Source organism: Artemia sp. Qi Xiang Cuo, chromosome 19 (genome assembly GCF_049724085.1).
Source record: "Artemia sp. Qi Xiang Cuo chromosome 19, ASM4972408v1, whole genome shotgun sequence".
NCBI classification, from domain to species: domain Eukaryota; kingdom Metazoa; phylum Arthropoda; class Branchiopoda; order Anostraca; family Artemiidae; genus Artemia; species Artemia sp. Qi Xiang Cuo.
The window spans coordinates 29979023-29994649 of record NC_142812.1 but is presented as its reverse complement, the minus strand read 5'-3'; the positions used below and the strand labels follow the sequence as shown (position 1 = coordinate 29994649).

At 35.4% G+C, this 15627-nt stretch overlaps 1 protein-coding gene across 1 annotated transcript in view; it reads left to right on the top strand.

The window, feature by feature from the left end:
• Positions 1-5598: 5598 nt before the first annotated feature.
• LOC148940712 (ectopic P granules protein 5 homolog) overlaps positions 5599-15627 on the top strand; it is a 61300-nt gene continuing 51271 nt past the window's right edge. Inside the window, exons 1-4 of the mRNA XM_089104752.1 lie at positions 5599-5741; positions 8050-8224; positions 12542-12754; positions 14680-14811. Coding sequence (XP_088960878.1) covers positions 5632-5741; positions 8050-8224; positions 12542-12754; positions 14680-14811 — 630 coding nt within the window. The 5' untranslated portion in view covers positions 5599-5631. The remainder of the gene's footprint in view (positions 5742-8049; positions 8225-12541; positions 12755-14679; positions 14812-15627) is intronic.

The following is a 15627-nucleotide window of genomic DNA, read 5'->3' as shown; positions in this document are numbered from 1 at the left end:
ACGACATTAAAAAATGACTTTCATATTAACATTGTAACAGACAAACTCAGAAGATTTGAGCTGGACTTAATGTGAGTTTTAGAAACTAATATTACATGGGTAGGGATTAAGAACTTATCTTATATCGAAAGTGTGTGCTCAGGCAGGAAGGATTGGGTACATGAACAGGGGCTGATGATGAATCAGGAAGCTGCTAAGTCTTGTTTAGGCTGGGAAGGTATTAATAATAGAAGACTAATTTCTCATTTTATGACTAAAAAGTTCAAGGTATCAGTTATAGTAGTATACGCCCCTGTAGAACCGACTAATGGAGATACTAGTGACTCAGATGAATTTTATTTACAGTTACAGGAGCAAATAGACAAGGTCCCAGGTAGAAATATGATGTTATTGCTGGGAGATTTTAACGCCCAGGTTGGTAGAAATAAGGATTGATGGTATCCCAGCTTAGGTAAATTTGGTGTAGGAAAAGAAAACAGTAATGGATACAGACTTTTGCAATTTTGTAGGTATAACAATCTAGTTATAACCAATACGGTGTTTGGTCATAAAATGGCTCATAAGCTAACATGGTATTCACGTGATGGTAAGACAGCAAACCTTATTGATTATGTTATAGTAAACCGAAGACTGGCAGGATCAATACAAGATACTAGGGTATATAGGAGTGCTGGTATTGATGTTAAAAGTAAAGATCACCATCTAGTAGTGTCAAGGGTTAATTTAAAGCTGAAATATCGGAAGGGTAATTACCTCCCGGGAAGTTATGATGTTAGTAGACTCCAGGATGAGAATTTGAGAGAAACTTTCCAGGAACAGTTGAATACTAAACTTGAGAGTTTAAAATTTGATAATGTGGAAGATGGTTGGAATAATTTTAGAAAAATAATTTGTGAAGTTGCTGAAGGTGTATTAGGGAAGAAAGCTAGAACTGCAGCTAAGAATATTAGTGAAAAAGCTATAAGTTTAATAGAAAGGAGAAAGGACTTGTACAATAATTATCTGAGTGATAGATCACATGAAAACAAAAGAAATGTAAAGAAAGTGGAGAAAGCATTGAAATATGAACTAAGGAGGTGTGAAGTGGAGGCCATGGATAAAATTGCCGAGGATTTAGAAGATGCAGCTAAACGGCATAATAGTAAAATATTGTACTGGCACGTTAACAAATTGAGAGGTAGTAGTCAATCCGGACTTGTCCCAGTTAAAGATAGGAATGGGGTGGCAATTAGCGATAAGGCAAAAGCTAAAGTGAGATGGGCCGAACATTTTGAGAATTTGCTTAACCGAGATAGAGTTGCAGGAAAAAATATAGAGGAAAATGAAAAAGTTTGTGATACCTTGGATGTGAAGGAAGATTTGTTTTGTGAGGAGGAATTAGAAACAGTACTAAAAGGATTAAAGAATAATAAGGCTCCAGGTGCTGATAGGGTAGTAAATGAGTTTCTTAAATATGGTGGCTCTGAGGTTAGAAATAAGTTATTGAAAATTATGAATATGATTTTTGAAAAAAGGGAAGTACCTAACGATTTTAGGAAGAGCTTAATTAAGTCACTTTATTAAACAGGTGATAATACCTAGTGCGGCAATTATAGATGCATTAATCTGTTCTCTGCAGGTATTAAATTGCTTAGTAATGTGATACTTTTTAGACTGAGAGATGCCGTAGACAAATTTATAAGAGAAGAGCAGTGCGATTTTAGAAAAGGTAGAGGACGTGTTGACCAAATTTTCACTCTTAGGTTAATAATTGAGAAGTGCCTAAGTTTTCGAACACCTTTGGTCCTCAGTTTTATAGATTATGAGCAAGCGTTCGATTCTGTTGATAGAGGAGCTTTAGTAAAGGTTTTATCCTTGTATGGTATACCAGACAAATACATTGAAGTGATTAATGCTATGTACGAGAATAACACTGCTGCGGTTAAGGTAGGAAATGAGGTTAGCAGCTGGTTTTGTATGAAATCAGGAGTTAAGCAGGGCTGTGTTCTATCCCCTTTGTATGGATTATTTTGATGGACTTTGTTTTAAGGAGCACAGGAAGGGCAATGGAAGGCCATGGAATCAAATGGGAGGAAAAAGTCTCCTGGACTTGGATTATGCTGATGATTTAAGCATCCTAGATGAAAGTGTGAGCAAAATGAATGAAGTTTTAGAGGTTCTGCGAGTTCAGGGTGCTAGAATTGGTTTGAAAATTAATGTTAGGAAGACTAACTCACTAAGGCTAGGAATAAGTGAAGATGAAAAGGTGACGTTGGGTAATGAAAAGATTGATCTGGTGGGCAGCTTCACTTACCTTGGTAGTATTATTAGTAAAGATGGTGGGAGCAGTGAAGATGTTAAATATAGAATAGGCAAGGCTCAGGGTGTTTTTTCACAGTTATAAAAAGACTGGAAGAATAGGAAGATAAGTCTGCAAACCAAGATTAGAATATTAGAAGCTACAGTCATGACAGTGGTCAAATATGGCTTTGAAGCATGGACGCTCCGAAAAGCGGATGAAGATTTGCTAGATATTTTCCAGAGAAATTGCTTAAGGATTGTTCTGGGTACCCGGCTGACTGACCGTATTTCCAACAATAGGCTATACGAAAAATGTGGTTCAATACCACTCTCTAGGGCTATAATGAAAGAAAGGTTGAGGTGGCAAGGACACGTTGTGCGGATGAAGGATGACAGATTGCCGAAGAGTGTTCTTTTCGGCCAACCATCTAGGGCTAAACGGAAAGCGGGTCGTCCCCGTCAGGGGTGGGAGGACGTCCTAAAGAAAGATTTAAAGGAAATGGGAACGTCGTGGGCGGGTGTAAAAAGGGAGGCTTTGAATAGATTGGGGTGGAGGAGGAGCGTGCGTAGCTGTGTTTGCCTCAGGCGGCTTGGTGCTGCGATGAGTTGTTAGTAGTAGTAGTAGTTTATAATTCATCAATTCCGGAGAAGCACTTTTTTACTTGTATCTATGATTCAGTAGGAATTGGAAAGTGAGTACTTAATATCAGAAACGTAACATAATTTGACACAAAAGTAAATTATATAGAGATTGACAAATATAGATAGTGTTTCAACTTCTGTTTATAAAAGACAAACTGTATGTTATTAGAGATAAAGATGAGCATACAGATGAACGTCGATCTGTGTGGTAAACGTACGAATGAGTAAAGCGGGGTTGTCTACCCTTCTTTGTGGTTTCACATTAATATTAATCCATAGCAAGTTCAGATTTATATGTAGTCCAGTTTCATTTCCTTAACCCAAAATAAACATAATGAGAAGAATCTCTTTAGGAAAACTCTTTATAACAGCGGCTCATAATAATTCATTCTTCAAACTTCTCAAGAACAAATAAAATTAAATAGTTCAAATAATTTTAACTGTTAGTTAAAATAATTAACTACAGCCAAAAAGAAATGTCTCCTAAGAAAAGGTGCCCTTCCACATCTTGACTGCTCCTCCCTCCTTGACAGTAATAACTAACTTGCGTAAGAGGTATGCAATCCGAACGGAACTTTTTGCCTTTTTTCCGCTGTTGTATTTTAGAGACTATTAAATTCAAGCAGGAAAAACTAAATGGATTTTAGGTCTTCTCTTTTAAAGCTGGCTCACTATGGACTGAAACCCCATATATGCTGTAGGTACCAAGAAATATATAAGTTAAATACACAGCAGAAAGAAAATGTAAAACTTATCGGATGAATGACACCATTGATAATCAGATAAAACCAAATATTTTCAGATACCGTTTTTCTTTTTGGTTCAAGATTAAGACTGGACAGTAATGAGATCAGAAAATATTCTGAAAGTTAGGAGGCTCATTGGATCTTTCCTTAGAAAACCAAGAATATCAAAATAAAAACATCTTATGCCCCCTGGACCCATTTTTGGGATATTCATACCTGAAAACCACAAATTTATCTGTTTTTTTCCATTTCTAATTATGAATCTATTAGGACAAGATCTTTTTTCGTCAGTGTTGCCATGTTGAACCGTGAAATAAATCAGCAAAGCTAACTAGATAAACTTCACAGTGTTTTTTCCGTAAAAATTCAAACATGAACAGTTTATTGATTCCTAAAGACAACTACAACCTCAAAGGAAAGCTACACCCTCCTAAGCTGTCTTGTGCCATATGATTTTAGCTTTTTTTTTTTGTGTTTTTTTTTTTTTTTTTTTTTTGTGTTTTTTTTTTTGGTGCCTGCTACTAGAAAAAACGAATAACTGCATCTGGAGGTCTTATACATTACACATTGAATTTCTAATTGCTCCTAATTTTGGAAGATGTATATCGTTTCCATTTTATTAATCTAAACGGTCAGATTTCATTTTTAGTGTGAATCAATGTAAAATAGCTTTTTCTGAATTGTTATAGTTCTGTCAGAGTGCTTCTTGAAATGGTATAACCATCAAAAATTTTATGAAAGGTTTTATAATCGTCCGATTCTAACTCGTCCCTTACATTAAATAGGGTTTCAAAAGGAAAATACCATATAAACTATATTTCAAAAAATACGCCGATATTCTAAAAAGATAAGATACACCCTAGACACCATCATTTTCCATAAATAATCTATGAACATTCGCATACCAAAATACAAACGATTCATTTCTTTTTTCTTCATTTTTTCTTCTTTTTTTTGCATTGTCACTTAAAATCACTTAAAATAATCAGCTTCCTGGAAACTTTTTGAAATTTAGACTTGATTCAAAATTGAAAAAGAGTAGTTATGGGGACCTCCTTCCCTACTCAGCCAAAAAGAGCTAATATCTCCTTTATAAACTTAGAAACCCGAATATCATCCTCTTGGTAAGGATTATCTACTGGATGCAAATATTTATTGTTTATATATCTTCTTTATCCTTCAGCCTGCTCCGTGTCAGGTTTTAGAAACTAAATTTTTTTTTATGAATCTTGATAAATAGCAATAAGTAGGAAGAATGATGCTCCTGAACATTAAATGGGGACATCAAAGTTCATTATTTTGTAAAAAAAAAAAAATAACGAAAGTTTTGCTTTATAGTTTTGTAAATAAAAACAAGAATATGTTAATGAATAATCTATCAAGAATAAGTAATTATGGAATCTATCGATAGATTATTGGAAAAATAGTGTCCTTGTGTAATTTTGTTTCCTAATAAGCCTCCATTAATGTTCAAAGGGTATTAGTTTCAATATTTATAGGTCAGCAATCAAGGGTCTTAAGTGTAGCAGATATTTAGTGAGTGTTGTTTGAATCTTGTGCATTTAAAATTTATTTTCTTTTAATTTCTTCCCCGTGAAAGTTTGAATTTGAAAGTTTCAATCAATTCTCTCACTTGAAATTTTGAATTTTGAGTGTCTTCCCTCTGAAAGTTTTGATTTTTGTCAAGTTACTTTGACCTTCTTTTGCGAAAATTGTATCAAGAGCAGACTAATTTCTAGAGTACCTTTTGGAAGCTTGTCATACGAATACTATGCCATTGAACCTTCTATATTTTAAATCTAGATTGTGGGTCCAGTTCTGCCAACTGATTGTTTTTTGTAGTCAGTTTTAATGGGCTTGAGTTGCAGCAATAGCTTGTTTCAGTTTTATTGCTCATGGCAGAGTTACTTCAGTTCAATACTTCTTTTAGTACGTTCAATATATTGAAGATCAGAGAATCCACATGGAGATCGTTCAAAACCGCGCGGATTACGACATTGCACTGGCCAAGATTTTAGAAACACCCTCACCAACGGTTATAGTGGCTCATCTAGCTTTGGAACAATGTGTTGGGTATGGTACTTCCGTTACTATTTTTTTTTCTTTTTTGATTTAATTGGTATGCCAAAGAAGAAAAAAAATAGACTGTGACTCAATATAAAAAAGAGAAAACAAGACAAATAATAACGGATAAAGAATCCAAAGCTCTTTTACTAAAATCATACCAACATGCTTTAAGAAAAGCCTTTTTTGTATGGTAGGGTATGCTATTAAAAACTGAAATTTATCTAATGCAAGTGAACTTTCATGTGACCAACGCTTCAGTTCAGAGCTCATTTATTCAACAATAAACTATCACAAAATGCACACAAGCACATCCCCCTCCCTTTGAGAGGCTCCTTGACCAGGGAAACAGAGAAGAAAGGAGAAAAAATGTAAAATAAATCATAAAATAATCAGTAGTCTATATTTTATATTTTACTAATAACTTTTCGACCATATGATGCGAAACCACACCTCAGCCCAACATCTTCAAAATAATATCAATCAGACTAGCGCAGGTCAACCCCCAGCCAACAACTTCATCTTCATAATATCAAAACATAATTATAATAACGTAAATACACCGCAAATATATCAATAGTAATAATTATAAATTAAAAGTTTATAATTTACTATTTAACTTAAATTTTCATTTTAATCCTGTAAATTAAGTTTTTCTGAAAGAAATCCAACACCAATTTTTAAAATTCCCAAAGACTGATTGAAAGATTTTTCTCAAGTTTTCTTATGATATAACACTAACATGAAAATTTTCTGGCTTAAGCTCTTTCTCCAGGCTGATGGAATTAAATAAGAAGAAAAAATCTTCTTAAAAAACTTTTTCGCGTGCTGACCAAATGGTCTTCGTTGTGCATGTCAGAGATCTCCCAATTTACTACCTTCGGCTGGGAGTGCAATGCATGGTTGGAGGCAAATTATTTGACCCTTCCCGTGTTTTCCTCCCAGATTTCTCCAGGTACCCATTTAGAGGTGGGTTGACTCTGGCACCTCTGAGCAGAGTCACACCATTGACCGTCGTTCCAAACCAAATAACCAGCAACACCAGGACTCGAACCCCTGTTCTCAAGATTTCAACTCCAATGCGTTCACCTCTTCGCTAAGATGGAATTAAGTACGAAGGAAACAAAAGAATTCAAATAGTTCCCTTTACTTCGGAAAAGATTAGTACATGTTGAAGATTTGAAGATGAGTTATTTGGACTATATATTACCAACTGTATTATGCTTTGTATTATTCCAGCTCAATATTATCAACCAAGTTAGGAAACACGGATAATTATCAGTCTTACTTACAGTTTATCGATCAAAACCGAGCAAAGGGGAGTAGAAGCGGGTATGATAATACCTCGAAGTGCAGTTGGGATGTACCCTAACAGCCTTCTTTTGTACCATAGATGTACAAAAGATGTACAAAGTTACAAAGTTAGATGTACAAAGTTAGTCGTCTCTGTGTATAGAAGATATAGACGATTCTCTTGAGTGTATCCACCTCCCGCCTGTATATAATGTATTTTGGGTGTTTTAGAACATCCAATTATTTGTCAGCTAAATGTCCCTTTTTCTTTTTTGTAAACTTCTGAAATATGATTACGTCAGGCTATTCCTAATTGCACATCTATGGGTGATACATCGTCTCGTAGATGTTGGGACGATGCAGCTGTGATTCTCCTCTTTCGTTGTTTTTCATTAACCATTCATTTTCCCCCAATGAACACGCTGTTTCCTTGAACGCTTTGGTGAAAACGGGAGATGTTTTCATTCAGTTTTTTTTATTTATTAAATCTTTAGCTGAAAAGAACTGTGAGTTTTTTGAATTTGCTGTCTATCTTTCACCCTACTTTCTGGCCGGGGTAGTTTATAGCCTAATGTAAGTTGCAGTTGCAGTAACTAAGGAGGGTAGATACCTAGGAGATACCGTATCAGAGTTTAAGGGGGTTCCGCCCTAGGCACAATTTTTGGGGGGTTTTGCTCACGTTATATATACCCCTGCTCCAAGCCGACTACCTGACGTGGTGATTTGGTAGTTTTAAGCTATACCAAGATGTGGTATTGATCATTGGGAATATTCCCGATTCCAAGGTTTTCCTTTAAATTTAGGCTCACATCTTAGCCTATAAACATAACCTGTAACTTCTTTCATTCGAATAGTATGTAATTGTAGCATTAAGCTTCGATGCCACCACCACACTGGTAGTTAGCGGTGGTGTTTTAGAGGTCCAAAATTAGAATCAAATAGCCTAATGCTGCTTATTCATCCAACAGTGGCGACTTTCTTAATTGTCCCAACGATATATATAAATCACCTGTCCTTTTTTCAGCTTTTTGAGACACGGACGGACAAAGGTATCGAATTCGAAGGTATTGATGGCCGCTATGGATGAAATAGGATCCCATTCTTTTTTTATTTTTTTGGATTATTTTCATAATGCTGATCTTAGAAATTGTCCACCGTCTTCGAGTCTGTTCTCTACTTGCTTGGAGAATCTTGGAGAGGTAATATAAATCCAATAAATAAACTAAAAATCAGTTATCTCAATTCGTGATGCTTTAATTTTTTTTTTCTGATTGGCTTGTTGCTTGCTTGGTATTTAGACTGGTTGAAACGGGCTTCGAGGAAAAAATGTTCTGAACCCTTTGCATTTTATTGACTTATGACACCCTAAAATGGGCCAAAAATTTTCTTTCTCCAATAAGCTTAAAACTTAGGGTATAATGGACACAAGGAATCTCAATGATGACAATAAATTTTGGGTGAAAAATTTGGTTCTATCGATTTGTGACGCAACAAATTTTCATTCTTTTCCGCAGATCAGAAAGAAATTTGGTTAAGTTCACTTTTAACGGCTGACTTTTTATTTTGTTGAAGAGAACAAAACAACCTTTTTTTTATGCTTTATCTAGACGCGTAGCTGTTTGAATACACTAACATTTTCGCTAATGACGAAGCATAACATGGAAGGTTCTTTTATTAAAATGATAAATAAATATACGTCTATATTGAAGTTGGTTTACAGGATAAGGCTCATATGGCTTCAGCCCCATAGAAGACGAAAAACTGTGCAGACTTTCAGTCTTTATTTTATAAAATATTGCACAAAACTTGTCAAGTATTTTGACTGAATATCCAAGTTTTCCCTAAAACTTAAATTACAATCCTGCATTTTAGCGCTTAAATCGAAAAGCTAAAAAAACTTGCAAATCTTCCTATAAATTATGATGTATTAATTATAACTAATACAGTATAAAACTGTCAGTAAAAAACAAACAGAAATTGATTCGGAGAACTTTTTCCTAGAATTTTTTTTTTTGAAAAATAAAGAGCGATATTAAATTGAGCCCACTTTGTACCTGACATTTGCTAAAGATAGCTAGGGAAATCCTTAAATGTCAGCTTTGGTGAAAATCAAACGCTGTCTGCAAAATGTTCTCTTGAAGTGTTTTACATTTGAACTTCCATGGTGCAAAAATAACCTCTAATTGGTAATGTGCTAGCCCAGAAACCTTAAATACTAACTTCGATAGAAATCAAACGCCTTGTGTGAAAAATCCAATTATTTCTTCTTGAATCAGAAAAGCCTTACTGCAAACCCGATTAAAAGGGGTCAGAGACGGAGGGTTTGGACTGTTTATCAAAGTAGATCGAAGAACAAGCATACACAATATTGACCATAAAAGGCTGAGGCTGAAGTGTACGCACTGTTGACCAAACGGGTCAGAGACCAACGGGGTTAGACATGGATTTTGCGTTCTGTTTGCCAAAGGGATCGGAGATGGACTGTATGCACCCTTCACCAGAGGGAACCAGAGGTGGATTGTGTATTCTGCTAGAGTCAGGGAAGGATTTGTGCTCTGTCTAGCGAAGGGAGTCAGAGACTGATCGGATGCATGCACTTAGTTCGTTTAATTCTTTAATATGCCTTTCTATGGTCTCAACCAGAGACGAGACGGAGAATGTTCGCACTTTTGGCCCAAAGATTTAAAACGGAAACTTATGCACTCTTGACCATAGGGAGTCAGAGACAGAGTGTACGCACTGCTGATTAAACGGGCTGGAGATGAACTATACGCACCTCCTTCAAAGGGGGTTGAATATAGACCGAGCATACGCACTTACGACCAAAAGGGGGTGATAGAGGGATCATACCCACTGCTGACCACAGGAATCACAGAAGAAGGGTACCAGAAGGAATCGGAACTGGAGTGCTCACACTATTTACTAAAATTGTCTCAGATGGGATGAACGCACAGTCGACTAAAGGAGTATGGAAGCTTAGCCTACGCACAGTTGACCAAAAGGAGTCTGAACCGGACGATTAGAAACAGAGCTTACACATTCTTGACCAAAGGGGTCGGTAACAGAGCCTGCATCTTGATTTCCGAAGGATCGGAGACAAGATGTACGCACTTTGGACTAGAGGGAATCAGGGACGCGTACACACTGTTGACCAAAAGGGTTAGGAGACAGAGCGTATACACGGTTGGTCGAAAATAATTGGGGCTAAACTGCTCAAACTGTTGACCATAGAAAGTTTGAGATATATCGCATGCACTGTCGACAAAAGGAGGTTTCCGTGCAGAGCTTCTGCTCTGCTGACCAAAGAGGAGTTTCAGACAGAGCTTATGCACTTTTGACTTTTGAGCATACGCACAGTTGCCCAAAGAAGATCAGTGATAGAGCGTATGAATTGTTTCCCAAAATGTCTCTGAATGATTGTAACTCGAAAAAAGTAAAGGGAGTAAGGCCCAAGGGCCTCATTTTGGTCCCCTCAATCACACAAATCGCAGATTCTTGTTTGACTGATTTCGACAGGGTGTAACATGTCCACCTTTGTATTGAAATGTGAATATAAAGCTTCTATTTTATCTAGTCTGTTTTATTATTTAAGGTCTTTGTCCCTGGAGCTGCACTTATTGTTTTGTCCCTGGAGGCACTTCTGATTACTATGTGGGTGGGCGGGTGTACATTGCGTGTTCAGTGGGGTCCAAGCTGCCCTTCTATTTGTTTTTCTCTTAAAAAGGATAATAGAGCTTAAAAATTATGCTTATAAGAGGTTTTATTGCTATTAAAGAGCTGTTGGTTTTAGCTGTCGTAAAACAAATTTTAACTTAGGGTAAATTGGTTGCATTTGTGTCTGGAATGTGGTCATGACTGAGTTGTGTGTATTTATCTAGCCAAAGCTCAGAAAACAAGTTTTTTTTTTATCTACCATAGTTTTGCTTTAAAGTTGATGATTTCTTATAACTACTTTCAACAAATCCAACTTGGAAAATGCTGTAACAAAAGGCGTAAGAGGATTCAAGGCATACAATCTGCATTCGGTATTGAAATTTACGTTAAATAGTTAAAGTAGTAAAATTAGCAGAAATTAAGTGTCATGCGCGTAAAAGGCATCCGTTCTTTTTTATACTTTGAGAATGAGTGCCATTTTTGCATACTTTTTGAAGAGGAGCACGAACAGCTGAAATGTCACCTGCTAAGGATTACCTACTGACCATTTTTGTGGAGTTAGTTCCAGTTAAATATGTTTCTTATTCGCCTCTTAGTGTCGCTGAGTGTAGAAGTCGTCACTGTGGAGTAGCTCTAAAACAAGATAACAGGGAACAATAAAAGGTGATTTTTTCTGATTAAATTCTCCTAAAAAGCCAGGGAAATTGGAAAAAGCACATAAATTTTGACAAAGACCACCCTTTTCTTTTTAATATGATAAAAAAGAATAATATTGTAGGATAACTTAAATAAAGATAGAAGGAAACCTGCCTATAGCAGAATCTTATATTTTCCAATCCACACGTTTTCCTTAATAATAAGGTTGAACCAATCATCCCTAAATACCTCTAAGCCTATGCAATAAAATTACTTTAGTTAATTTGTACTTATCTTCCAGGCGTAAAACGGAGTAGGCTAATTCAGGCCCAGACGAAAAAAAAGTTGCACAAGATAAAACTTAATAAACGAATATAAATGCCTGTGTTTGCATGAGTGTTATCAGATGTATTTACGAACTTAAAAACCTTCAAGAATTATTCTCTTTTTTTTCCAAATGTTGTGTCATGGTCTGTTATTGATTGGGATGGAGGATGCGTGCGCAGCTGCGGTGGCCTCTGGCGGCTTGGTACTGCAGTGAGTTTTTAGTAGTAGTAGTAGTAGTTTCAACAGTTTAATGACTATATAAGGATTTGGCTGCATGGTCTCTATCGTGATAGAGTGTCACTTCACCACTTGATATATATCCTTGATTCAATTATTTTTATGGCCTAATAATGATGGCACATCACGTTATGTCAACCAAGCTGGTAACCAAAATTAAGTAATTGACGCGAAATGCACTTGGGACTTATTTATAAAAAAAAATAAGTTGACAGCAGTAATACGACGACTAATTAAAAAAAAATCAGAATGTAGAAGTTGATTTGATTATGTTCTTACCAGCAAATTTGGCTTAGAAAGTACAAACTCAAAACATGAACCAAAATGATAACCAATGGGAACCAATATTATAGCCCTTGTTAGACGATATTCTTTTCTAGCGATAATTATTGTCTCATATTCATGAAAAGTGAAAGCTTTACATGAGCGAAGATAATCCCTAAGATAGTAAATGGTAAAAACTGAAAGATAATCCATCTAATATTTCAATAGTAATTTCTTTTGTAAAAGGTTTTCTGCGTTGGCAAACTTTTAATATTTATAAGGTGCTACAAATATATTGTCTACTTGGGTGTTTATAATATTAGGTAATATCACAAACCATTTTTTAGGACAATTCCAATTCTGCTTATTGCAATATAAAAATGCTATATTTTTTACAGGATTTCATTTCAAACCGACCCCACCAGTGCATGGAAATAATCGCTCGACTTGCTACTGCTGGAAGGGAATATCTTCCATTCTTGGCTCCTCATTTTACTCCCCTGGTTACTTCCCCAGGGAGCGGCAAAGCCTACTCTTTCGTCGAAATATACAAGCTCAGCTTTGAATTATTGTTTGATAAACCGTTGATTCTTTTTAGTTTAATCACTAAGGTTTGTTTTTCCTTATAATTATCATATTTATCTTAATGAATATTTGTTTTTGTATTTTTATAGATATGTAAGTGAGAAAAATTGGAGGGGGAGGGGGTTTTGGCACTGGAGCAAGAAAGGACACTTAATATGAAAGTTGCAGGAAATTGTACTGCCCGAGTTGCATTATAGCCAGACTTAAAGGTAAGATCAAAAGTGCGCTTGGTTACATTGCCCATATATATTGCGTTCATAATATCTAGTCCCTTACCACCGATGATATGCACAGTCTAGTAAATAATGACGAAGACCATATTGCCTTTTCCTCATACAAAAAAAGGACCAGAAGATAATGAGGAATTTGTGAAGAGAGTGAATAACGAAGTTCTACAAACTATTCGAATATTTTGGCTATTTATTCAACAGCCATCATCAGTAAAAAAAAATTAAAGCAAATAAAAAGAAAACAAACTTACTCAAATAATCACATCCGTAAAACAAGTTTTTTAAATAAAATCATAAAATTAAGTTCTCTAAAAGAGTCTAGGCTCCCCCAACCTATGTAATAGGCTGCTGAACCTATTACATAGGTTAAAGATATTATATATCTTGGCTGAATGGAGCCAGATGAAATCCAGGTTATATTGAGTGCGGCTGTCACAAAATTAGTACTGTAAGTCAAACCCACTTATCAACTAAACACTGTTTTTCAAAAAAAGCTGCGAGAAACATAAAGCTGCTGTTCATTCCGATTTCTCTGAAAAGTTTATTAACACCTCTGAAATTTTGTGGAAAAATCTAATACATAAGCAAAGAGAAAAGTCTAACCAGTCATCTCCCCCCTCCTCTGAGTTAAACAGCTCCGACGAATTTACTACTAATATGCAGAATATATCCTCTCCCCCCCCCCCACGATAGGCATCAATGTTGCCATTAGAAGATGCATTGATGCATGTAATAACCGAGTCAATGGACACCCATGGTGCTCCATTTTAAGGCAGTAATTATATCGCGTTTCTTGTGTTTTTAATGTGCCTGTATTTATATTATACATTTTGTTTTTATACTATTTGTCATTTTCTTAGTGCGTCTATTTTGCCTGTCTTATATTATGATTTTCGTTTTTTTGTCATTTTCCGCCTTTTTTTCTTTTTCTTATGCTCCGTTTGTTACTTATGTTTGTCGCGAGTTATAAATAAATTCAACTGAATTTAATAAATAAATTCAATAATCTTTATCAGAGATAAAGATTAAGGCTTTTTTTTTAAATTAGAAGATTTAGAAGCTTGAAATAACATTTTTTCTATCTACAAGGCCAATCTGGCAATAAAATACAAGGAAACATTATATTATTCAATATTTGGGAATAAATTAGTATTAATACAAGCTTTTCAATTCTAAAAGAGGACGAAAAAGTTAATAATTAGCTGGCTGAAGACTCACTGAAAAATAATTGAAAATAACTTTGTTTCTTGATCATAATTTTCGTTTTTGAATCTATAATGTATTGCGCTTAGTTGAAACACTCGGACCATTCTATTCAAGTGTAGAAGTGTATTATCATCGATGTTTTTAGCTCAGTTTGAGAACTAAAAATCAACGTGGAAACTCTCTGCTTAAAAAAATACCTATAAAAGTCAGAAAACAATCGAGTAAAATTAGCAGGCGATTAAAAAAAAATGCGACGAAAAGGCTAACAATAAACTCAAATTGTTTTCTCAATTTATTTTGATTTTGGGTGACCAGATTCTTCTTCCTCAAGACACCCTCTGATACCCCCCCCCTCCCCGCTCACTAAAGCCTTGGCTGTTTGTACCTCTGCATTTGATGATTCGATAACAAAAATGCTGTATTAATACTTGGGACAGTCTTTCTAACGTATGTCCTCAACCTCTCTGTTTTCATAACATCATTATTATCAATTAGCTAAGATTTTATATTTTTAGTTTGATTTTTTGACGTGGCTGGAAAAGTTGCTACCTGACTCTGGAGTTCAGCATGAAGCAATCCAGGTTTTGTTTTTATATTTTCAGAAACTCGGATATTCTCCTCAAGATGAACAAGCTATTGTATTTGAGGTTTGTTTTTATTTATTATTCATTTGTGTTATTACTTCAGCTGATCATTATTTGTTTCTTTCTAGTTAGTAGAGCAGAATAAACAATATAGTTTTTTTTACTTACTTTACATACTTGTCGGTTCATTACTTACAACAAAAGTCCCTTTAACCGTCTTTGGGCTCCTCATGTCTGGAGATTTTCTGGAATAGTTTTATGTTGGTCATATCTTAAAGAGATATGGCATAACGAAAAGCTCTGCAAAAAATTGCTACTTTTTTCCAGTAAATGTCAAATTAGGAAAAACTTGTTTTGAACGAGAATTAAAAAGTTTGATAAAAAATAATACTTTTGGGTCCTTTGAATTTAACCCATGAGAAGAAGGAAACATTATGCTACACGCCCTATGTATTTCCATCTTTTGGTCATGTTTGTGTCAGTGACAAGAGGCTACTTGGTTATTTTCGTGGCGTTTTGCAAAATGGGCCTAAGTCCACTTTTTTCCCGAAAATGAGTAGGCCTATATTGTTCGAAAGAACTTAAAGAGATCTATCGATTGGTCTATTCGAAATGAGCTTATCTTTAATTCTGACCGAGTTACAAATTGTTCCAAAACAGTGCAAAAAAAGTGTTGGGGGGGGGGGGATCTCGTGATAACCATATTTTTAGATTGTCATGTACTCGTCTGAAGACCAAACTGTAGTGCGTTCTCTCTTACAAGATCCAAAAGCTGTTACAATTTCTACTTTTCCAATTCTTGATCACTTATATCATCTTTAAAGTTCATATATGCATCCTTTTTCTATTACGAGTACGGATTCGACACTCTAATTATTA